This window comes from Choloepus didactylus, chromosome 19 (assembly GCF_015220235.1).
Source record: "Choloepus didactylus isolate mChoDid1 chromosome 19, mChoDid1.pri, whole genome shotgun sequence".
Classification (NCBI taxonomy): domain Eukaryota; kingdom Metazoa; phylum Chordata; class Mammalia; order Pilosa; family Megalonychidae; genus Choloepus; species Choloepus didactylus.
This window is the reverse complement of record NC_051325.1, coordinates 26,675,697-26,693,988: the sequence shown is the minus strand read 5'-3', so window position 1 is coordinate 26,693,988 and position 18,292 is coordinate 26,675,697. Positions and strand designations below refer to the sequence as shown.

Here is an 18,292-nt window from a genome sequence, read left to right as displayed (position 1 = left end):
TTGTAAAATGGGAATATTAAAGCCTAGTCTTAAGACTGTTCTGAGGTTAGATTAGATCAAGCATGTAAAGTGTTTACCAGTGCCTGGCACATAGTAAAGAAACTACAAGTACTATTACATCAGTTGTAGATTTAAAAGAACAAAGAGCATAAAATATTTAATGAGATCATGTATAATCTTTGCACATCTATAAATGTGGTAAATAATGTAAAGGGAATATATGTACATTAACACATTTACTTTGATTTATCTTAGCAACTCTTTCTAAATACTAGCCACATGTCAAGTGCTATGCTGGGTACACATGAAGACAAAGGTAAATAAAACTCTTAGTCACTCAGAATTGAGGACTGAATCACGTCTGCCACAAAAAGTTTTGTTCAGATCCCAACCCCTGGTCCTGTCGGTATGAACCCAATTGTAAATAGGATCTTAGAGGATGTTATTAAAGTGTGTCCAAACTGAATAAGGTTTAACAGAAGCCAGAAGTTAACAGAACCAAGAAGAGAAAGGAAAGGACATCGCCGCATAACAGAAAAGCCAAGGAATTCCAAGGATTGCTGCAGTCAGCCTCAGAGTGCCACAGTCTTTGCGGAGAAAGCATCATCTGGCTGATGCTCAATTTTGGACTTCTAATCTCAAAACCATTAGCCAATAAATTCCTGTTATTAAAGTAGACCCATTGCATAGTATTTGTTTTAGCAGCCAAGAAACTAAATCACTCAGCAAATTATTTACTAAGCACCTTCTTTGCCCCAGGGCCTCTAGTAACTGCTCAAGACACAAAGATAAGGAAAAAAACATCTCCAGTCCTTCCACACAGAGCTTATAGTCTAATGATAGAGAGAAATAAATTAAATAATCATGACCATTACTATAACTGAGATAGATGACATGAAGAAAAGGGACATGAAACAAAATATGGATAAGACTAGAAGTAAAGAATAGATCCTTCCTCTTCAGATGTTTACAAATAAACAATATGAGGGCACCAAGAAGTAACTAAGAGTGATATCATCAACATGGTGATGTAAAACATCCCCTGGAAAATCTCCCCTCAGAATCAACTAATAAAAAGACAAATCCCACTTGCATAGAACTCTGGAGTAGAGACTTTTTGTGGAGACTAGAGAAGGGCTCCACAAATGTTGAATCAAAGAAAAGAAAAACAAACACCAAAATCAGGTAGGAGATTTCTGTCTCAGACTCGCAAGTTCAGACCTTTCCCCTCACTCAGTCCCACACAGCTTGGAAGCTGCAGAGAGGCAACATAGCCCAGGTTTTCCTGCCATGGATATAGAGCACAGAATCACTCAGAGCAATGAGTTAGAATCCCACATATATCCAGGCACAGAGACCCAAGTCCACAGAGACCCGAGTGGATCACAGCAGCTGAGGAGTGCCACACACAAAAGCGCCCCCAGTGAAAAAAGAGACTTCAGCAGAACTGTTGGCAAGAGGAACACACGCTTTACTCAGTCTCTGTTTGTTGGACCCCTAAACCCAAAATGGACCTTTCTGGATTGACCCCACCTGGATCCTCAGGGCAGGATACTCTGATGGGGAAGAAACTGGCAGCAGAAAAGCCTTATAGAAAAAAGAAAAGGGAACTGAACTGCTGTAAAACAGAACAGGTCTCAGAAATGAAAAGTGTAATGAAAAGGGGACACTGATTGAGGGAAAGAATTAAACAAATCAAAGGAGCTGCACAAAAACAAGCAGAGCAGATCAAGATCCCCAGAGAAGGAACAGAGGAAAGGAAGCATTCTCCTGAAAGTGAAATGACTGCACACAAAAACTACAATCTTAAAAATTATATTGTTATCCAGGGCAAGAATCACATGCAGAAGAGCTGAGAAAATCTAAACAGTTAAACACGGGCTACTCTAAAGGTCCAGGATAAGCTGGACAAAGCGTCAAAGCAGAGCCTTAACACAACGCTGATCAAAAATGAAATCCTAGGCAAGAGAGAGAAATTGACCTTCAGAGTTGAGAATATACATATCCAAGAAACGCAACGTACTCCAAACAGAAAAAACCTTAATAGATCTACTCTGAGACACATACTTATCAGAATATTAAACATCAAAGATAAAGAGAGAATTCTGAAAGCAGCAAGAGAAGATCTCTTGTATGTGATGACTAAGTGCCAATTTTTCATCAGAAATCATAGAGGCAAGAAGGAAGTGGCATGATATATTTAAGGTAAAACTGTCAGCCCCAAGTTCGTAATCTAGCAAAACTGTCCTTCAAAAATGAGGGAGAGTTTAAAATATTCACAGATAAACAGAAACTGAGCGAGTTTGTCAACAAAATGAATTACTAAAGGGAGTGCTTCAGGTTGAAATGGGCACAGAGAACACGTATGCTATTAAAGCTAAGTTGGCATCTTTATAAATTAATATGCTACAGATGTTAAGTTGTGTAAAACAAACCCCAGGGTAACCAGAAGGAAACTATTAATAAAATACACGGGAACAGAAATTAGAAAGGGATCAGATACATCACAAAAGATTTACTATACAGAAAACAAGAGACAAAAAAGCTATGACATATAAACACCAAAGGACAAAATGGCTGAAGTAAGTACTGCCTTTACAGTAATAATACAGAATGCTAATGGATTAAATTCCCCAATCAAAAGAAACAGATGGGCACAATGGATAAAAAAGCACAATCCCACTATTTGTTGTTACAAAAGACTCACCTTAGATTCAAAGACACAAATGGGTTGAAAGTGAAAGGATGGAAAAAGATATTCCATGCAAACAGTCACCAAAAAAGAGCTAGGGTAACTATATCACTATTGGACAAAATAGACTTTAAGTCAAAAGCTGTTATAACAGACAAAGAAGGACACTGTATATTGAAAAAAGAGTCAATCCACCCAGAAGAAAAAACGATCATAAATATTTATGCACCTAACCATGGTGCCCGAAAGTATATGAGGCAAACACTGGCAAAACTGAAGGGAGAATAGACACCTCTACAGTAACTGTTAGAGACTTCAATACACTGTTATTATCAAAAGATAGAACATCTAAACAGAAGAAAATAAAATAATCAGAGAACTTGAATAATATGTTAAATAAACTAGACCTAAAGACATAAACAGAACATTGTATCCCCAAACAGCAGGATATACATTCATTTCAAATGCACTTGGTTCATTCTCCAGGAGAGACCAAATGTTGTGTCACAAAACAAGTCTCAAAAAATTTAAGAAGATTGAAATTATACAAAGCATCCTCTCTAACCATAATGAGAATGAAGCTGGAAATTGCTAACAGGCAGAGAACTGGAAAATCAACAAATAAATGGAAGTTAAAATACACACTCTTAAACAACCAATGGGTCAAAGAAGAAATTACAAGGTAGATCAGTAAATATCTTGAGACAAATTAAAATGAGAACACAAGATATCAAAATTTATGGGATGCAGCAAAGGCAGTGTTGAGAGGGAAATTTATAGCCTTAAATGTTTACATTAAAAAAAGAAGAAAGAACTAAAATCAAAGACCTAATTGCACATCTGTAGGAACTGGAGAAAGAACAGCCAAACTAACGCCAAAAAAGCAGAAAAAGAAATAACAGAGATTAGAGTAGAAATAAATGAAATGGGGAATTAAAAAACAATAGAGAGCATTAACAAAACCAAAAGTTGTTTTTTTGAAAAGGTCAATAACATTGACAAACTCTTACCCAGACTGACAAAGGAAAAAGAGAGAAGACACAAATAAATACAATCAGACCTGAGAGAGGGGATACTACAACTGACAGAAATAATAAGGATCATAAGGAGATAACTATTAACAACTATATGCCAACAAATTAGACAATGTAAATGAAATTGACAAATTCCTAGAAACACACGAACAACCTACACTGACTCTAGAAGAAATAAAAGAACTCAACAAACAAATTACAAGAAAAGAAACAATCAATCATCAAAAACCTCCCAGCAAAGAAAGCCCAGGACCAGATGGCTTCACAGGTGAATTCTACCAAACATTTCAAGAATACCAATCCTGCTCAAACTGTTCCAAAAAAATCAAACAGGAGGGAACACTACCTAACTCATTCTATGAGGCCAACATCACCCTAATGCCAAAGCCAGAAAAAGATACCACCAGAAAAGAAAATTAAAGACCCATTCCTTTTATGAATATAGATGAAAAAATCCTCAACAAAATTCTAGTAAATCAAATCCAATAGCACATTAAAAGAATTATACAGCATGATCAAATGGGAATTATCCCAGGTATGCAAGGGTGGTTCAACATACAAAAATTAATTAATGTAATACACCACATTAAAAAAGCAAAGGGAAAAGTCACATGATCATCTCAATTGAGGTGGAAAAGGCATTTGAAAAAATCCAGCATCCTTTCTTGATAAAAACACTTAGAAAAATAGAAATAGAAGGAAACTTCTTCAACGTGATAAAGGGCATATATGAACTCACAGCTAACATCATAGATCTGGAACAAGACAAGGATGCCCACTGTCACCACTGTTACTCAACATTGTACAGGGAGTTCTAGACAAGCAATTAGGCAAGAAAAAGAAAAAGGCATCCATATTGGAAAGGAAGATGTAAAACTTTCCCTAATTGTAGAGACATGATCTCCTATACAGAAAATACTGAAAACTCCACAATGAAACTACTACAGATAATAAAAGAATTCATCAAAGTGGTGGGGTACAAGATCAATACCTAAAATTCAGCAATGTTTCTATACACCAGTAATGAACAATTTGAAGAGGAAATCAAGAAAAAAATTTCACTTATAATAGCAACTAAAAGGATCAAATATCTAGGAATAAACCTAATCAAATATGTTTATGACTTATACAAAGAAAACTAGACAACACTGCTACAAGAAATAAAAAAAAGACCTAAATAAATGGAAGAACATTCTGTATTATGGATTAGAAGACTTAATATTTTTAAGATGTCAATTCTACCCAAAGCAATTTACAGATTTGATGAAATCCAAATCAAAATTCCAACAGCCTTCTTTGCAGAGATGGAAAAACCAATCATCAGATTTCTTTGGATAGGTAAAGGGCCTTGAATAGTCAAAAACATCTTGAAAAAGAAGAATGAAATTGGAGATTCACACCTCCTGGTTCTACAAGTTATTACGAAGCTATTAGCAAAACAGCATGGCACTGGCACAGAGACAGACACAAAAATCAACGGAATTGAATTGAGAGTTCAGAAATAAAGCTGCACATCTATGGCCAATTTATTTTTAACAAGGGGGCCAAGTCCACTCCATTGGTAAAGAATGGTCTTTTCAATAAATGTTTCTGGGAAAATTGGACATCCCTAAGCAAAAAATGAAGGCGGATCCCTACTTCACATCATTAACTCAAAATGGATCAGAAACCTAAATATAACAACCAATACTATCAAAATTCCTAGATAAAACATAAGGAGCAGCTTCAGGATCTTGTGTTAGGCAATGGTTTCTTAGACTTCACACCAAAAGCATGAGCAATGATAATAACAAAAAAACACAGATAAATGGACTTCACCAAAATTAAAAACTTTTGTGCATCAAAGGACGACAACCTACAGAATAGGAGAAAGTATTTAGAAATCACTTAAGGTTTTAATACCCAGAATATATATAAACCCAATCACAAAAAGACAAACAGCTCTATTTTTAAAATGGGCAAAAGCCTTGGATAGATATTTCTCCAAAGAAAATATCAAATAGCCAATAGCACATGAAAAGATGTTCGGTATCATTAGCTACTAGGGAACTGCAAATCAAAATTACAATGAGATACCATTCCACACCCATTACAATGGCTACTGTTCAAAAAACAGAAAATAGCAAGTGTTGGAGAGGATATGGAGAAAGAGGATCACTCAGTCATTGTAGGTGGGAATGTAAAATGGTGCAGTCACTGTGGAAAACAGTTTGGTATTGAAAGTTAAGTATAGAATTACCAAAGGACCCAGCAATCCCACTTTTAGGCATATACCCAAAAAATACTGAAAACAGAGACTCAAACAGGTATTTGCACATTGATGTTCATAGTGCCATTATTCACAATAGTTAAAAGGTAGAAGGGACCTATGTGTCCCTCGTTAGATTAATGGATAAACAAAATTTAGTATATACATACAATGGACTGTTATTCAGCCATAACAAGAAATGACGTTCTGATAGATGCAACAACATAAATGAACCTTGAAGACAACTTGTGTCAAACAAGCCAGACACAAAAGGACAAATATTCTATGATTTCGCTGATAGGAAATGACCAGAATAAGCAAATTCATATAGTCTGACACAGGTTTCCAGGGGCTGGGGTAGGTGTAGGGAATGAGGAGTTAATGTTTAACTGGTATAGAGTTTCTTTTTGGAGTGATGGGACAGTTTTGGTAATAGACGGGTGGTAATGGTAGCACAACAATATGAATGTAATTAGCACCACTAAATTATATATTTGAATGTGGTTAAAGGGGGAAATTTTACACTGTATGTATGTTTCTAGAATAGAAATTTTAAAAAACAAACGTGGGACTGTACAACATAAGCAGTGAGCCCTAATTTAAACAATGTACTATATTTGATAGTATAATTATAATAATATTGTTTTATAAATTGCAACAAAGGTTCCACACTAATGCAAAGAATTAATAATAGTGAGAACTGTGTGTGGGGGGGAATGTGGGAACTCCGTATTTTCTGCACGAAATTTCTGTAAACCTATAACTTCTCCAATAAAAAAAAAAAGTTTAAAAAAATTATACCAGGAAAAGAAAAGGTTAAAGAAGAGAGAGATGACTGAGAATTATATTTGAGATATGCAAAAAATATAACAGAAATTATTGAAGCTCAATATCAACAAAATAGGGATACCTAATAGCTTTTATTTTACTATTTAGTAACTGTGTTACTTTGGGGATGTTAACCTCTCTGAAACTCAATTTTCTGAGTAACAAGGAAATAAACAGTCTGTTCTTCATATTGTTTTTATAAAGGTAAAATTCATGGAAATGCTCTACATGACAGATGCCCACTAACTGTTACTTACTATCCCCTAAAGAGAGTGGATAAGATGCAATAAAAAAGTAGAAATGACTCTAATTTACGGACTGCCAATATAATACAAAAAGACTAGTTTATAGTTTATTCAATTATATTACTTCAGCATGGAAAACTGAATTCCCTTTCTCAATAATAGAGGGTTTTAAAAACCAGGCTTATTCTTGGTCTGGTAGGGGTCTGGTTTACCTCTAATCTGTTGAAATAGGCATCACCCATGTGCTCCATGAGCAGCTGGTGTTTTCCTGTCACAACAACAACTAAGCTCATCTGCATGGAACAGAATGTTCAAGTACATACTCATTAAATTTAACATTCCAAATTTAACTCAACTGAAACATCATAGTCTATGCAGTAGTATACAGGCAAAGTAATGCAACCTATCTACAGGCCTGTTCTTTCCTTAACTTATACTCTTCAACTATAAAATGCAATGCGTTTATAATCCCTACTTTTTATAATTTTGAAATCTTATTTTCCATTTAAAATACCTAAAAATTTCCTCTGTAAAATACCTAAAACTACCTTATTAGATATACTGATGGAAGAGTTACGGGCATAAATAAAGACTATGTATGAATACTTCAAAAATTCTTGTATTTTTAAATTTGAGTTGCAGGGAAAAGAAATGAAATTATATATTACTAGTACTTCTTTGGCAAGGCAGCATGATGAAAGAATGGAGATTTGAAACCAAGTAGAAATTTATATTCAGAAATATCCAATAATGTGCTCAAATGTGGGGAAAAATAGTGAACATCATTTCAATGGTGTTCACTGCTTATTTCAGGATCTTAAATTTAGTTAAAATGAAGTAAACGCTTAAACTGCTTCCAAGCATAGGGACAAGCTGCCATGGAGGTTTGCCAATGAGTTAGTGCAACATAAGGCACCCTTCTCTTCACTTGGCTTCCAGTACCTTCCTATTTCTCCATCTCCTTCCTTTCTCACTAGTTGCTCCTCATCTGCTGGACCTTCTTCCCCTTTTCTTCTTCTAAATGCTAGAGCATTTCATAGAGCTTGGCTTCAAATATCATCTACATCGATGGTCCTCAAATTTATATCTCTAACACATCTCTATTTGGATGTCTATTAAACCTTCCAGACTTAACCCATGCCTCAGTCTTCTCTATCACCTCTCTTTTCAACATCCTACAACCAATCCATCAGGAAATCCTTTTACATATTCCAGCCAAATTTAGTGTCTCAAAACCAACCACTTACCACTGCTGCTACTGCTAGCTTTCTAGTCCAAGCTACCATCTTCTGACACCCCCTCCCCCCAACAACCAGTTTTCACATTGAAGCCAAAGGAATTCATTTAAAACCTAGATCAGATCAAGTCATTCCTCCGTTCAAATCTTCCAACAACTTTCTTCCTATTCTACTTCAAAAAGAGTCTCAACTCCCTGCCATGGTCAAAAAGACGTTACATGATCTGGTTGCTAACTACTACTCCAGCCCCATTTATATCTAGTTTCACATTAGGCATTACATGTTCTCAGATAAGCCAAGTACACTCCTACCTGTACACGCTGTTGACTCTGCCTAGAATGTTCCTCTCCCAATACTTGCAGTTCACTTCCTCAATTTATCAAGAACCCTAGACAAACAGACCTTCCTTGGCTACCTATTTTAAATAGCTGTCCCATCATTTTCTATATTTTTAACCTGCTTTATTTTTCTTCATAGCTCTTAACACCACCTAACATTGTTGTATTTTATTTTTATTACTATTTATTTCCTTTACTAGAATGTAAGCTCAAAAAGGAGCCAGAACACTGTCTTCCTTATTCACCTGTATCATCTAGAACAGGGCACAGGGTAGGAATTCAAATATCTGTTGAATAAACACATTATTTCTAAACTCTATTAAGAAATTAATTGAAATAATTTGGTTTGCAATTCAAAGTAAAATTATAAACATAAAAGAGTACAATCTGAGGGCAAATAAATATTCTCCAAAACACTCAAACAATCATATAAATGTAGAATTTTGTCTCCTAATTTTTATTTATGACTGTGGTTTTTTAGGTTTTATCATTTAAAAGAATTCTAGAGTCTCTGTTTTTAAAAACTTGTTTTTAATACATAAAACAATCATATTTCCTTTTTTTTACTTTGCGTCTTTGCTATTCCTATGAATTTTAGACATGAGTTGTTTTTTCCTTTCTTCCTCGATGTATATTTCAAGCATACAAAGCTTACATTTACATAAACACTATGAGGAGTCATTGTTGCTTGTTTTTTAAATATTTCTTCATAATCAATTTCTCTCTTCATTATCAAAAGAGCACTTAATCCATTCATAATGGAAAAAATGAGTGTAAGTCTACATTTTAGATGGAAAGACTATATTCAAATAGACTTTCAGATCTGTGAATTAAACTCGGCTAAATGCTTAATTCTTCTAATTCAGATCATGCTGTGACTTCACGAAAGGTCTGCTGACTTAAATGTGAATTGGCCAGCTGCATTTCTGAGAAACCCATCACAGAATGTGTCTGGCCACCAATAACTGATAAGGCTTAAAACTGATTTCATTGTTCAAACTACTAACAGATGAAAATAAGTTTTCAGCAAAAATTTAATTGCAATGATGTGATCTCCAAACAGAGTAACTCATTATAACAACCAAAAATCATAAAAACTATAATTTGTCCATCTCTAAATAACACATGGGCATAGGCAGCTTTGCTTCAAATGCCTAAAAAGATAGAGGCTTGATGACTCATGGCTTTCAACAGAAATCTCTCTCTCTATGGCTTTGTTAACACAGCAATCTTAATATATGCCATCCATTTTGCTATCCAGGGAACTAGTAATTCATTACATGTGTTTTTTGAACTCACAGTTATTTTAGAAAGGGGAAAAGCTACAATTTCCATAATTATCTATGCTTGTTTTGCTCATGAAAGGATGCAATAGGTAAAAAAATCAAAGTAGATAGGAAGAGATGACCATATTCTGTAGACTAAAAACAGTTTATTCTCCGAATCTCAAAATATCCAAATTTTAGAGATTTGGATCAAAAGCCCAATTTTTCTTCTCAACTTATATATAATACATAAAGTTATTTTTAAGCTGCAAATAAATTTACTGTGTGTCTCTATTCAGAATTTAAATGAGTCTCCTCTATCTCCCTCCTCTCTGGAGTAAAAACAATTGTTTTTTTCTTTCTCTTTAAAAATTATAGCACTTGCAGCTCAAAAAATGTAGATGGAATGACAGAATTAGAAATTCACCTTTTTGGAACCTACAATTAAATATCTGATTCAGGCAAGGTATTCATGGATCTTGAAACCCCAAAGAATCACCCCAGATTACCTGCCAATCACAAAATGGGGTTGTTTATTTATAACTGAATCAAACATTAACCAAGTGCTCAAATTCAACATCACTCATGCGACAGTATGTACCTTCTGCTGGGGTGCAACATGCAAGTCACAGCCTCAACTATGAAGTATTCTTGCCATAAATGTCTAGTTCTCTTCAGCACGTCAATATTCATGAAACATCAACATCCTTGTCTTTCAACTTTTCTGTATGCTTGAAAAATTTAAAATTAAAAGTTGGAAACAAACTTTGGCATTCAATGTTCAACATGCACAGTACCTGGTTCTTGAATGACATCTACCTTCCCCACACTGATCTGAAGTGTTTCACCATTCTTTGCAAACGTTTCCCACTCTGAATCAGTTTGCTGGCAGGATGGACACCATGGGGCATAACTATAGGAGAAGAATAGCCAATTAATATAAACATGGAAAGAAACCTATGGAACAAAAGAGAGTATTCAAGATTTTTTTTTAAAACTTCTTAGCTAGGGTAATTATTAAAACAAGCATTTCCAAAGTCATTTGATACAGAAAAGCAGAAGTATTTTTCCCCTCTAGGATTTAATACATGAACATCAAATCCCTAAGGAAAAAAAAAATAGCGTAAGTTTGAGAAGAATTTCAAACATTACTGTAATATACAAAATATTGTTTCAATGTTATTCTTACAATCAATCCAAATTTTGTCACTTTCCTGAGAGCTTTTGCTCTTTGAGGGTAAACACTATTTTGAGTGTCCTACTAAAGGAGGACAATTTTTATAAGGGTGCCCCTAAACTAGGCAAACCCGTTTCAGATCCATCAAAGCTACAGATATGCTGGGTAGAGTCCAGAATATCTGCTGCTGATGGGTGCCCAGAAATGTGAGTCATTTCCAAAGATCTATGGCAGTTCTGAATCACTCTCAGATGGGAAACAGATTGTAGGTTAATCCAGTTGTACCTAATACTTTCTTTTTTTTTTTTTTTTTTTAAGATGGCAGCGGAATTTATTCAGCAGTTCAACAACCAGGTTTTCTCCGTGGGACAACAGGTAGTTTTAAATTTTCTTTCATTCCTTTCACTTTATAGACATTCTAAATTGCAGTTATCCCGAAGTAATCCTACTTTTTAAATACAAAGAGGAGCTTTGTATTGAAACAAGGGTATACAAGATGAGTGATTAAAATTGAGGGGAGATGCGCTTACTAGACTGCCAGGGGTCTGTGGGTCAGGTGTCCTCTCTCCTTGCTTCTGTCTCTGGATATCTATCCCTCCCACCCTTTGTTATGCAGAAGAAGAAAAAGAAAAAAAAAAAAAAAAAAAAAAGCTTTGCTTTGGGTAAGAAAAGTTCTGCCCAAGCCACAAGAAAAATTCTAAAATCACTTTTAAGTTGCATCATAATACAGCAACTGTTCCCCCTGCAATTTTGGAAACCCTGCAGACAGATATATATATATCAAATGTCTTACTTCTTTTCTTACTGTGGGATATTTCTTTTGTTTTGTGTCTGGAATATATCTTTCACTGATATATTTTTGTAGAAAAGTAGTTCTTAGCTTTTTTGAGTTATAGACCTTTCAGAATCTTAAAAAAAAAGTGTATATGTTTTTCAAGTTTTTCATGGAAACTCTGAGGCCCAGGTTTTCTCTCATTTAAAATGTTTGCTGATCTTGCCTCTTTTTTGGACCTCAGTTAATATTATATTATTAACCGCCTAGGAAAAAAATATTTTCTTTTAAAATTTTACTTAAAAATGTGTGAGTTCATAAATTGTTACTTGCCTGTACACATGAACAATCCTTGTTCTTTTGACTGAACCACTGCATTCGTCTCCTCTTACATTTCTTTTTTTTAATATTCATTTTATTGAGATATATTCACATACCACACAGTCATATAAAACAAATCATACATTTGATTGTTCACAGTACCATTACATAGTTGTACATTCATCACCAAAATCAATCCCCGACACCCTCATTACCACACACACAAAAATAACCAGAATAATAATTAAAGTGAAAAAGAGCAACTAAAGTAAAAAAGAACACTGGGCACCCTTGTCTGTCTGTTTGTTTGTTTGTTTCCTTCCCCCACCTTTCCACTCATCCATCCACAAACTAGACAAAAGGGAGTGTGATCCCCATGGCCCCCCCGATCCCACTGTGCCCCCTCATAAGCCACATTTTTATACAATTGTCTTCACGATTCATGGGTTCTGGGTTGTAGTTTGATAGTTTCAGGTATCTGCCACCAGCTACCCCAATTCTTTAGAATCTAAAAACGGTTGTCTAAATTGTGAGTAAGAGCGCCCACCAGAGTGACCTCTCGGCTCCTTTTGGAATCTCTCTGCCACTGAAGCTTATTTCATTTCCTTTCACATCCCCCTTTTGGTCAAGATGTTCTCCATCCCACGATGCCGGGTCTACATTCCTTCCGGGAGTCATATTCCACGTTGCCAGGGAGATTCACTACCCTGGGTGTCTGATCCCACGTAGAGGGGAGGGCAGTGATTTCACCTTTCAAGTTGGCTTAGGCAGAGAGAGACGGCCACATCTGAGCAACAAAGAGGCATTCGGGAGGAGGCTCTTAGGCACAATTATAGGGAGGCCTAGCCTCTCCTTTGCAGCAACCGTCTTCCCAAGGGCAAATCCTGTGGTAGAGGGCTCAACCCATCAAACCACCAGTCCCCTATGTCTGTGGGCATGTTAGCAACCCTCGCAGTGGGGCAGGCCAATACCCCTGCATTCTCCATCAGCACCTCAAGGGGGCTCTGCATATTTTTTTCTTGTTTTTTTTATATTTTTTTAACTTTTTTTTTTTAAATCAACTGTATGAAAAATAAAAAATAAAAAAAATTTTAAAAAACATACAATAAAAGAACATTTCAAACAGACCATAACAAGGGAGTAAGAAAAAGACAACTAATTTAGGCTAACTACTTTACTTCCAACATGTTCCTACTCTACCCCAAGAAAGTAACCTAATATAGCAACATTTCTGTGAACTTCTTCCTACTATACCCATCAGAAATCAACAGACCATAGTCATTCCTGGGCATTTCCAGAACGTTAAATTTACCCATGATAGCTTATCTGTTCTTGGATTATTGTTCCCCCTTCCTTAATTGGTCTCTATCGCTAGTTCCCCTACATTCTACATTACAAACCATTTGTTTTACATTTTTCAAAGTTCACATTAGTGGTAGAATATAGTATTTCTCTTTTTGTGCCTGGCTTATTTCGCTCAGCATTATGTCTTCAAGGTTCATCCATGGTGGCATATGTTTCACAACATTGTTCCTTCTTACTGCCGTGTAGTATTCCATTGTGTGTATATACCACATTTTATTTATCCACTCATCTGTTGAAGGACATTTGGGTTGTTTCCATCTCTTGGCAATTGTGAATAATGCTGCTATGAACATTGGCGTGCAGATATCTGTTCGTGTCACTGCTTTCCGATCTTCCGGGTATATACCGAGAAGTGCAATCGCTGGATCGAAGGGTATCTCTATATCTAGTTTTCTAAGGAACTGCCAGACTGACTTCCAGAGTGGCTGAACCATTATACAGTCCCACCAACAATGAATAAGAGTTCCAATTTCTCCACATCCCCACCAGCATTTACAGTTTCTTGTTTGTTTAATGGCAGCCATTCTAATTGGTGTGAGATGGTATCTCACTGTGGTCTTAATTTGCATCTATCTAATACCTAGTGAAGCTGAACATTTTGGGCTGTCTGTACTATCGTCATTGAGTTATAGGATTTCTTTATATATGCAAGATATCAGTCTTTTGTCAGATACATGGTTTCCAAAAATTTTTTCCCACTGAGTTGGTCACCTCTTTACCTTTTTGACAAATTCCTTTGAGGTACAGAAACTTCTAAGCTTGAGGAGTTCCCATTTATCTATTTTTTTCTTTTGTTGCTTGTGCTTTGGGTGTAAAGTCTAGGAAGCGGCCGCCTAATACAAGGTCTTGAAGATGTTTTCCTACATTATCTTCTAGGAGTTTTATGGTACTTTCTTTTATATTGAGATCTTTGGTCCATTTTGAGTTAATTTTTGTGTAGGGTGTGAGGTAGGGGTCCTCTTTCCTTCTTTTGGATATGGATATCCAACTCTCCCAGCCCCATTGGTTGAAAAGACCATTATGACCCAGTTCAGAGACTTTGGGGGCCTTATCAAAGATCAGTCAGCCATAGATCCGGGGGTCTATCTCTGAATTCTCAGTTTGATTCCTTGATCTATATGTCTATCTTTGTGCCAGTACCATGCTGTTTTGACTACTGTGGCTTTATAATAAGCTTCAAAGTCAGGGAGTGTAAGTCCTCCAACTCTGTTTTTCTTTTTTAGAGTGTCTTTAGCAATTCAAGGCATCTTCCCTTTCCAAATAAATTTGATAACTAGCTTTTCCAAGTCTGCAAAGTAGGTTGTTGGAATTTTGATTGGGATTGCATTGAATCTGTAGATGAGTTTGGGTAGAATTGACATCTTAATGACATTTAGCCTTCCTATCCATGAACATGGAATATTTTTCCATCTTTTAAGGTCCCCTTCTATTTCTTTTTTTTAATAGAGTTATGTAGTTTTCTTTGTATAGGTCTTTTACATCTTTGGTTAAGTTTATTCCTAGGTACTTGATTTTTTTAGTTGCTATTGAAAATGGTATCTTTTTCTTGAGTGTCTCTTCAGTTTGTTCATTTCTAGCATATAGAAACATTACTGATTTATATGCATTAATCTGGTATCCCGCTACTTCACTAAATTTATTAGCTCTAGTAGCTGTATCGTCGATTCCTCGGGGTTTTCCAGATATAAGATCATATCACCTGTAAACAATGACAGTTTTACTTCTTCCTTTCCAATTTGAATACCTTTTATTTCTTTGTCTTGCCTGATTGCCCTGGCTAGCACTTCCAGCACAATGTTGAATAACAGTGGTGACAGCGGGCATCCTTGTCTTGTTCCTGATCTTAGAGGGACGGCTTTCAGTCTCTCACCATTGAGTACTATGCTGGCTGTGGGTTTTTCATATATGCTCTTTATAATACTGAGGTAGTTTCCTTCAGTTCCTACCTTTTGAAGTGTTTTTATCAAAAAGGGATGTTGGATTTTGTCAAATGCTTTTTCAGCATCTATTGAGATGATCATCTGATTTTTCCCTTTTGATTTGTTAATGTATTGTAAATACATTGATTTTCTTACGTTGAACCATCCTTGCATGCCTGGAATGAACCCTACTTGGTCATGGTGTATGATTTTTTAATGTGTCTTTGGATTCCATTTGCAAGTATTTTGGTGAGGATTTTTGCTTCTATACTCATTAGGGAGATTGGCCGGTAGTTTTCCTTTTTTGTAGCATCTTTGCCTGGTTTTGGTATCACATTTATGTTAGCTTCACAAAATGCGTTAGGTAGTGTTCCATTTTCTTCAATGTTTTGAAAGAGTTTAAGTAAGACTGGTGTCAATTCTTTTTGGAAAGTTTGGTAGAATTCCCCTGTGAAGCCATCTGGCCCTGGGCATTTATTTGTGGGAAGATTTTTGATGACTGATTGGATCTCTTTGCTTGTGATTGGTTGGCTGAGGTCTTCTGTTTCTTCTCTGGTCAATCTAGGTTGTTCATATGTTTCCAGGAAATTGTCCGTTTCCTCTACATTATCCAGTTTGTTGCCATACAGTTGTTCATAGTATCCTCTTATAATTTTTTTAATTTCTTCAGGATCTGCAGTTATGTCACCTTTTTCATTCATTATTTTGTTTATATGGGTCTTCTCTCTTTTTGATTTTGTTAGTCTAGCTAGGGGCTTGTCAATCTTGTTGATCTTCTCAAAGAAGCAACTTTTGGTGATAGTTATCCTCTATTGTTTTTTTGTTCTCTATGTCATTGATTTCTGCTTTAATCCTTGTTATTTCTTTTCTTCTACTTGGTTTAGGATTGGTTTGCTGTTCATTTTCTAGCTTCTTCAGTTGATCCATTAGTTCTTTGATTTTGGCTCTTTCTTCCTTTTTAATATATGTGTTTAGTGCTATAAATTTCCCCCTCAGCACTGCTTTTGCTGCATCCCATAGGTTTTGGTATGTTGTGTTCTCATTTTCATTCAGCTCTATATATTTAGCAATTTCTCTTGCTATTTCTTCTTTAACCCACTGATTGTTTAGGAGTGTGCTGTTTAACCTCCAGGTATTTGTGAATTTTCTAAGTCTCTGATGGTTATTGACTTCTAATTGTATTCCACTGTGGTCAGAGAATGTGCTTTGAATAATTTCAATCTTTTTAAATTTATTGAGGCTTGTTTTATGTCCCAGCATATGATCTATTCTGGAGAAAGTTCTGTGAGCACTAGAGAAGTATGTGTATCCTGGTGATTTGGGATGTAATGTTCTATGTATGTCTGTTAAATCCAATTCATTTATCAGATTGTTTAGGTTTTCAATTTCCTTATTGGTCTTCTGTCTGGTTGATCTGTCTATAGGAGAGAGTGATGTGTTGAAGTCTCCCACAATTATTGTGGAAACATTAATTGCTTCCTTTAGTTTTGCCAGTGTTTCTCTCATGTATTTTGTGGCACTTTGATTGGGTGCATAAACATTTATGATTGTTATTTCTTCTTATTGAATTGCCCCTTTTATTAGTATATAGTGACCTTCTTTGTCTCTCAAAACATCCCTGCATTTAAAGTCTATTTTATCTGAGATTAATATTGCTACACCTGCTTTCTTTTGGCTGTAGCTTGCATGAAATATTTTTTTTTCATCCTTTCACTTTCAATTTCTTTGTGTCCCTGTGTCTAAGATGAGTCTCCAGCAGATTGATGGTTCATTTTTTTTGATTCATTCTGTGAATCTATATCTTTTAATTGGTGAGTTTAATCCATTTACATTCAACGTTATAACCGTGAAGGCATTTCTTGAATCAGCCATCTTGTCCTTTGGTTTATGTTTGTCGTATATATTTTTCTCTCTCTCTATTAATATCCTTTAATGTACCCATACTGAATCTCTTTAGTACTGAACCTTTCTCCATGTCTGTCTCTCCTTTCTTTGTTTCTCTGTCTGCAGGGCTCCCTTTAGTATCTCCAGTAGGGCAGGTCTCTTGTTAGCAAGTTCCCTCAGCATTTGTTTGCCTGTGAAAAATTTAAGCTCTCCCTCAAATTTGAAGGAGAGCTTTGCTGGATAAAGTATTCTTGGTTGGAAATTTTTCTCACCCAGAATTTTAAATATGTCGTGCCACTGCCTTCTCGCCTCCACGATGGCTGCTGAGTAGTCACTACTTAGTCTTCTGCTGTTTCCTTTGTATGTGGTGAATTGCTTTTCTCTTGCTGCTTTCAGAACTTGCTCCTTCTCTTCCGTGTTTGAGAGTGTGATCAGAATATGTCTCGGAGTAGGTTTATTTGGATTTATTCTATTTGGAGTTCACTGGGCATTTATGATTTGTATATTTATGGTGTTTAGAAGATCTGGGAAGTTTTCCCCAACAATTTCTTTGAATACTCTTCCTAGACCTTTACCCTTTTCTTCTCCTTCTGGAACACCAATGAGTCTTATATTTGGGCGTTTCATATTATCTGTCATATCCCTGAGGTCCATTTTGATTTTTTCAATTTCTTTCCCCATTCTTTCTTTTGTGTTTTCATTTTCCATTCTGTCATCTTCCAGGTCACTGATTCGTTGTTCAACTTCCTCTAGTCTTGTACTATGAGCATCCAGAATCTTTTTAATTTGGTCAACAGTTTCTTTAATTTCCATAAGATCATCTATTTTTTTATTTAGTCTTGCAATGTCTTCTTTATGCTCTTCTAGGGTCTTCTTGATGTCCTTTATATCCTGTTCCATGCTCTTCTTCATGTCCTTTATATCCCATGCCATGGTCTCATCGTTCATCTTTAGGTCTTTGATTAG

General features: G+C 35.7%; 1 protein-coding gene across 4 annotated transcripts in view; it reads right to left on the bottom strand.

Annotated features, from left to right (window-relative positions):
- Positions 1–18,292, bottom strand: part of TMX4 (thioredoxin related transmembrane protein 4) — a 64,082-nt gene that overhangs the window by 35,898 nt on the left and 9,892 nt on the right. For all 4 annotated transcript variants that reach the window (XR_005212981.1, XM_037810879.1, XM_037810878.1 and 1 more), the window contains exon 2: positions 10,686–10,801. Coding sequence is in view for 3 of the 4 variants with exons in the window: in XM_037810879.1 (XP_037666807.1) it covers positions 10,686–10,801 (116 nt within the window). In the remaining variant the exon portion in view is untranslated. The remainder of the gene's footprint in view (positions 1–10,685; positions 10,802–18,292) is intronic.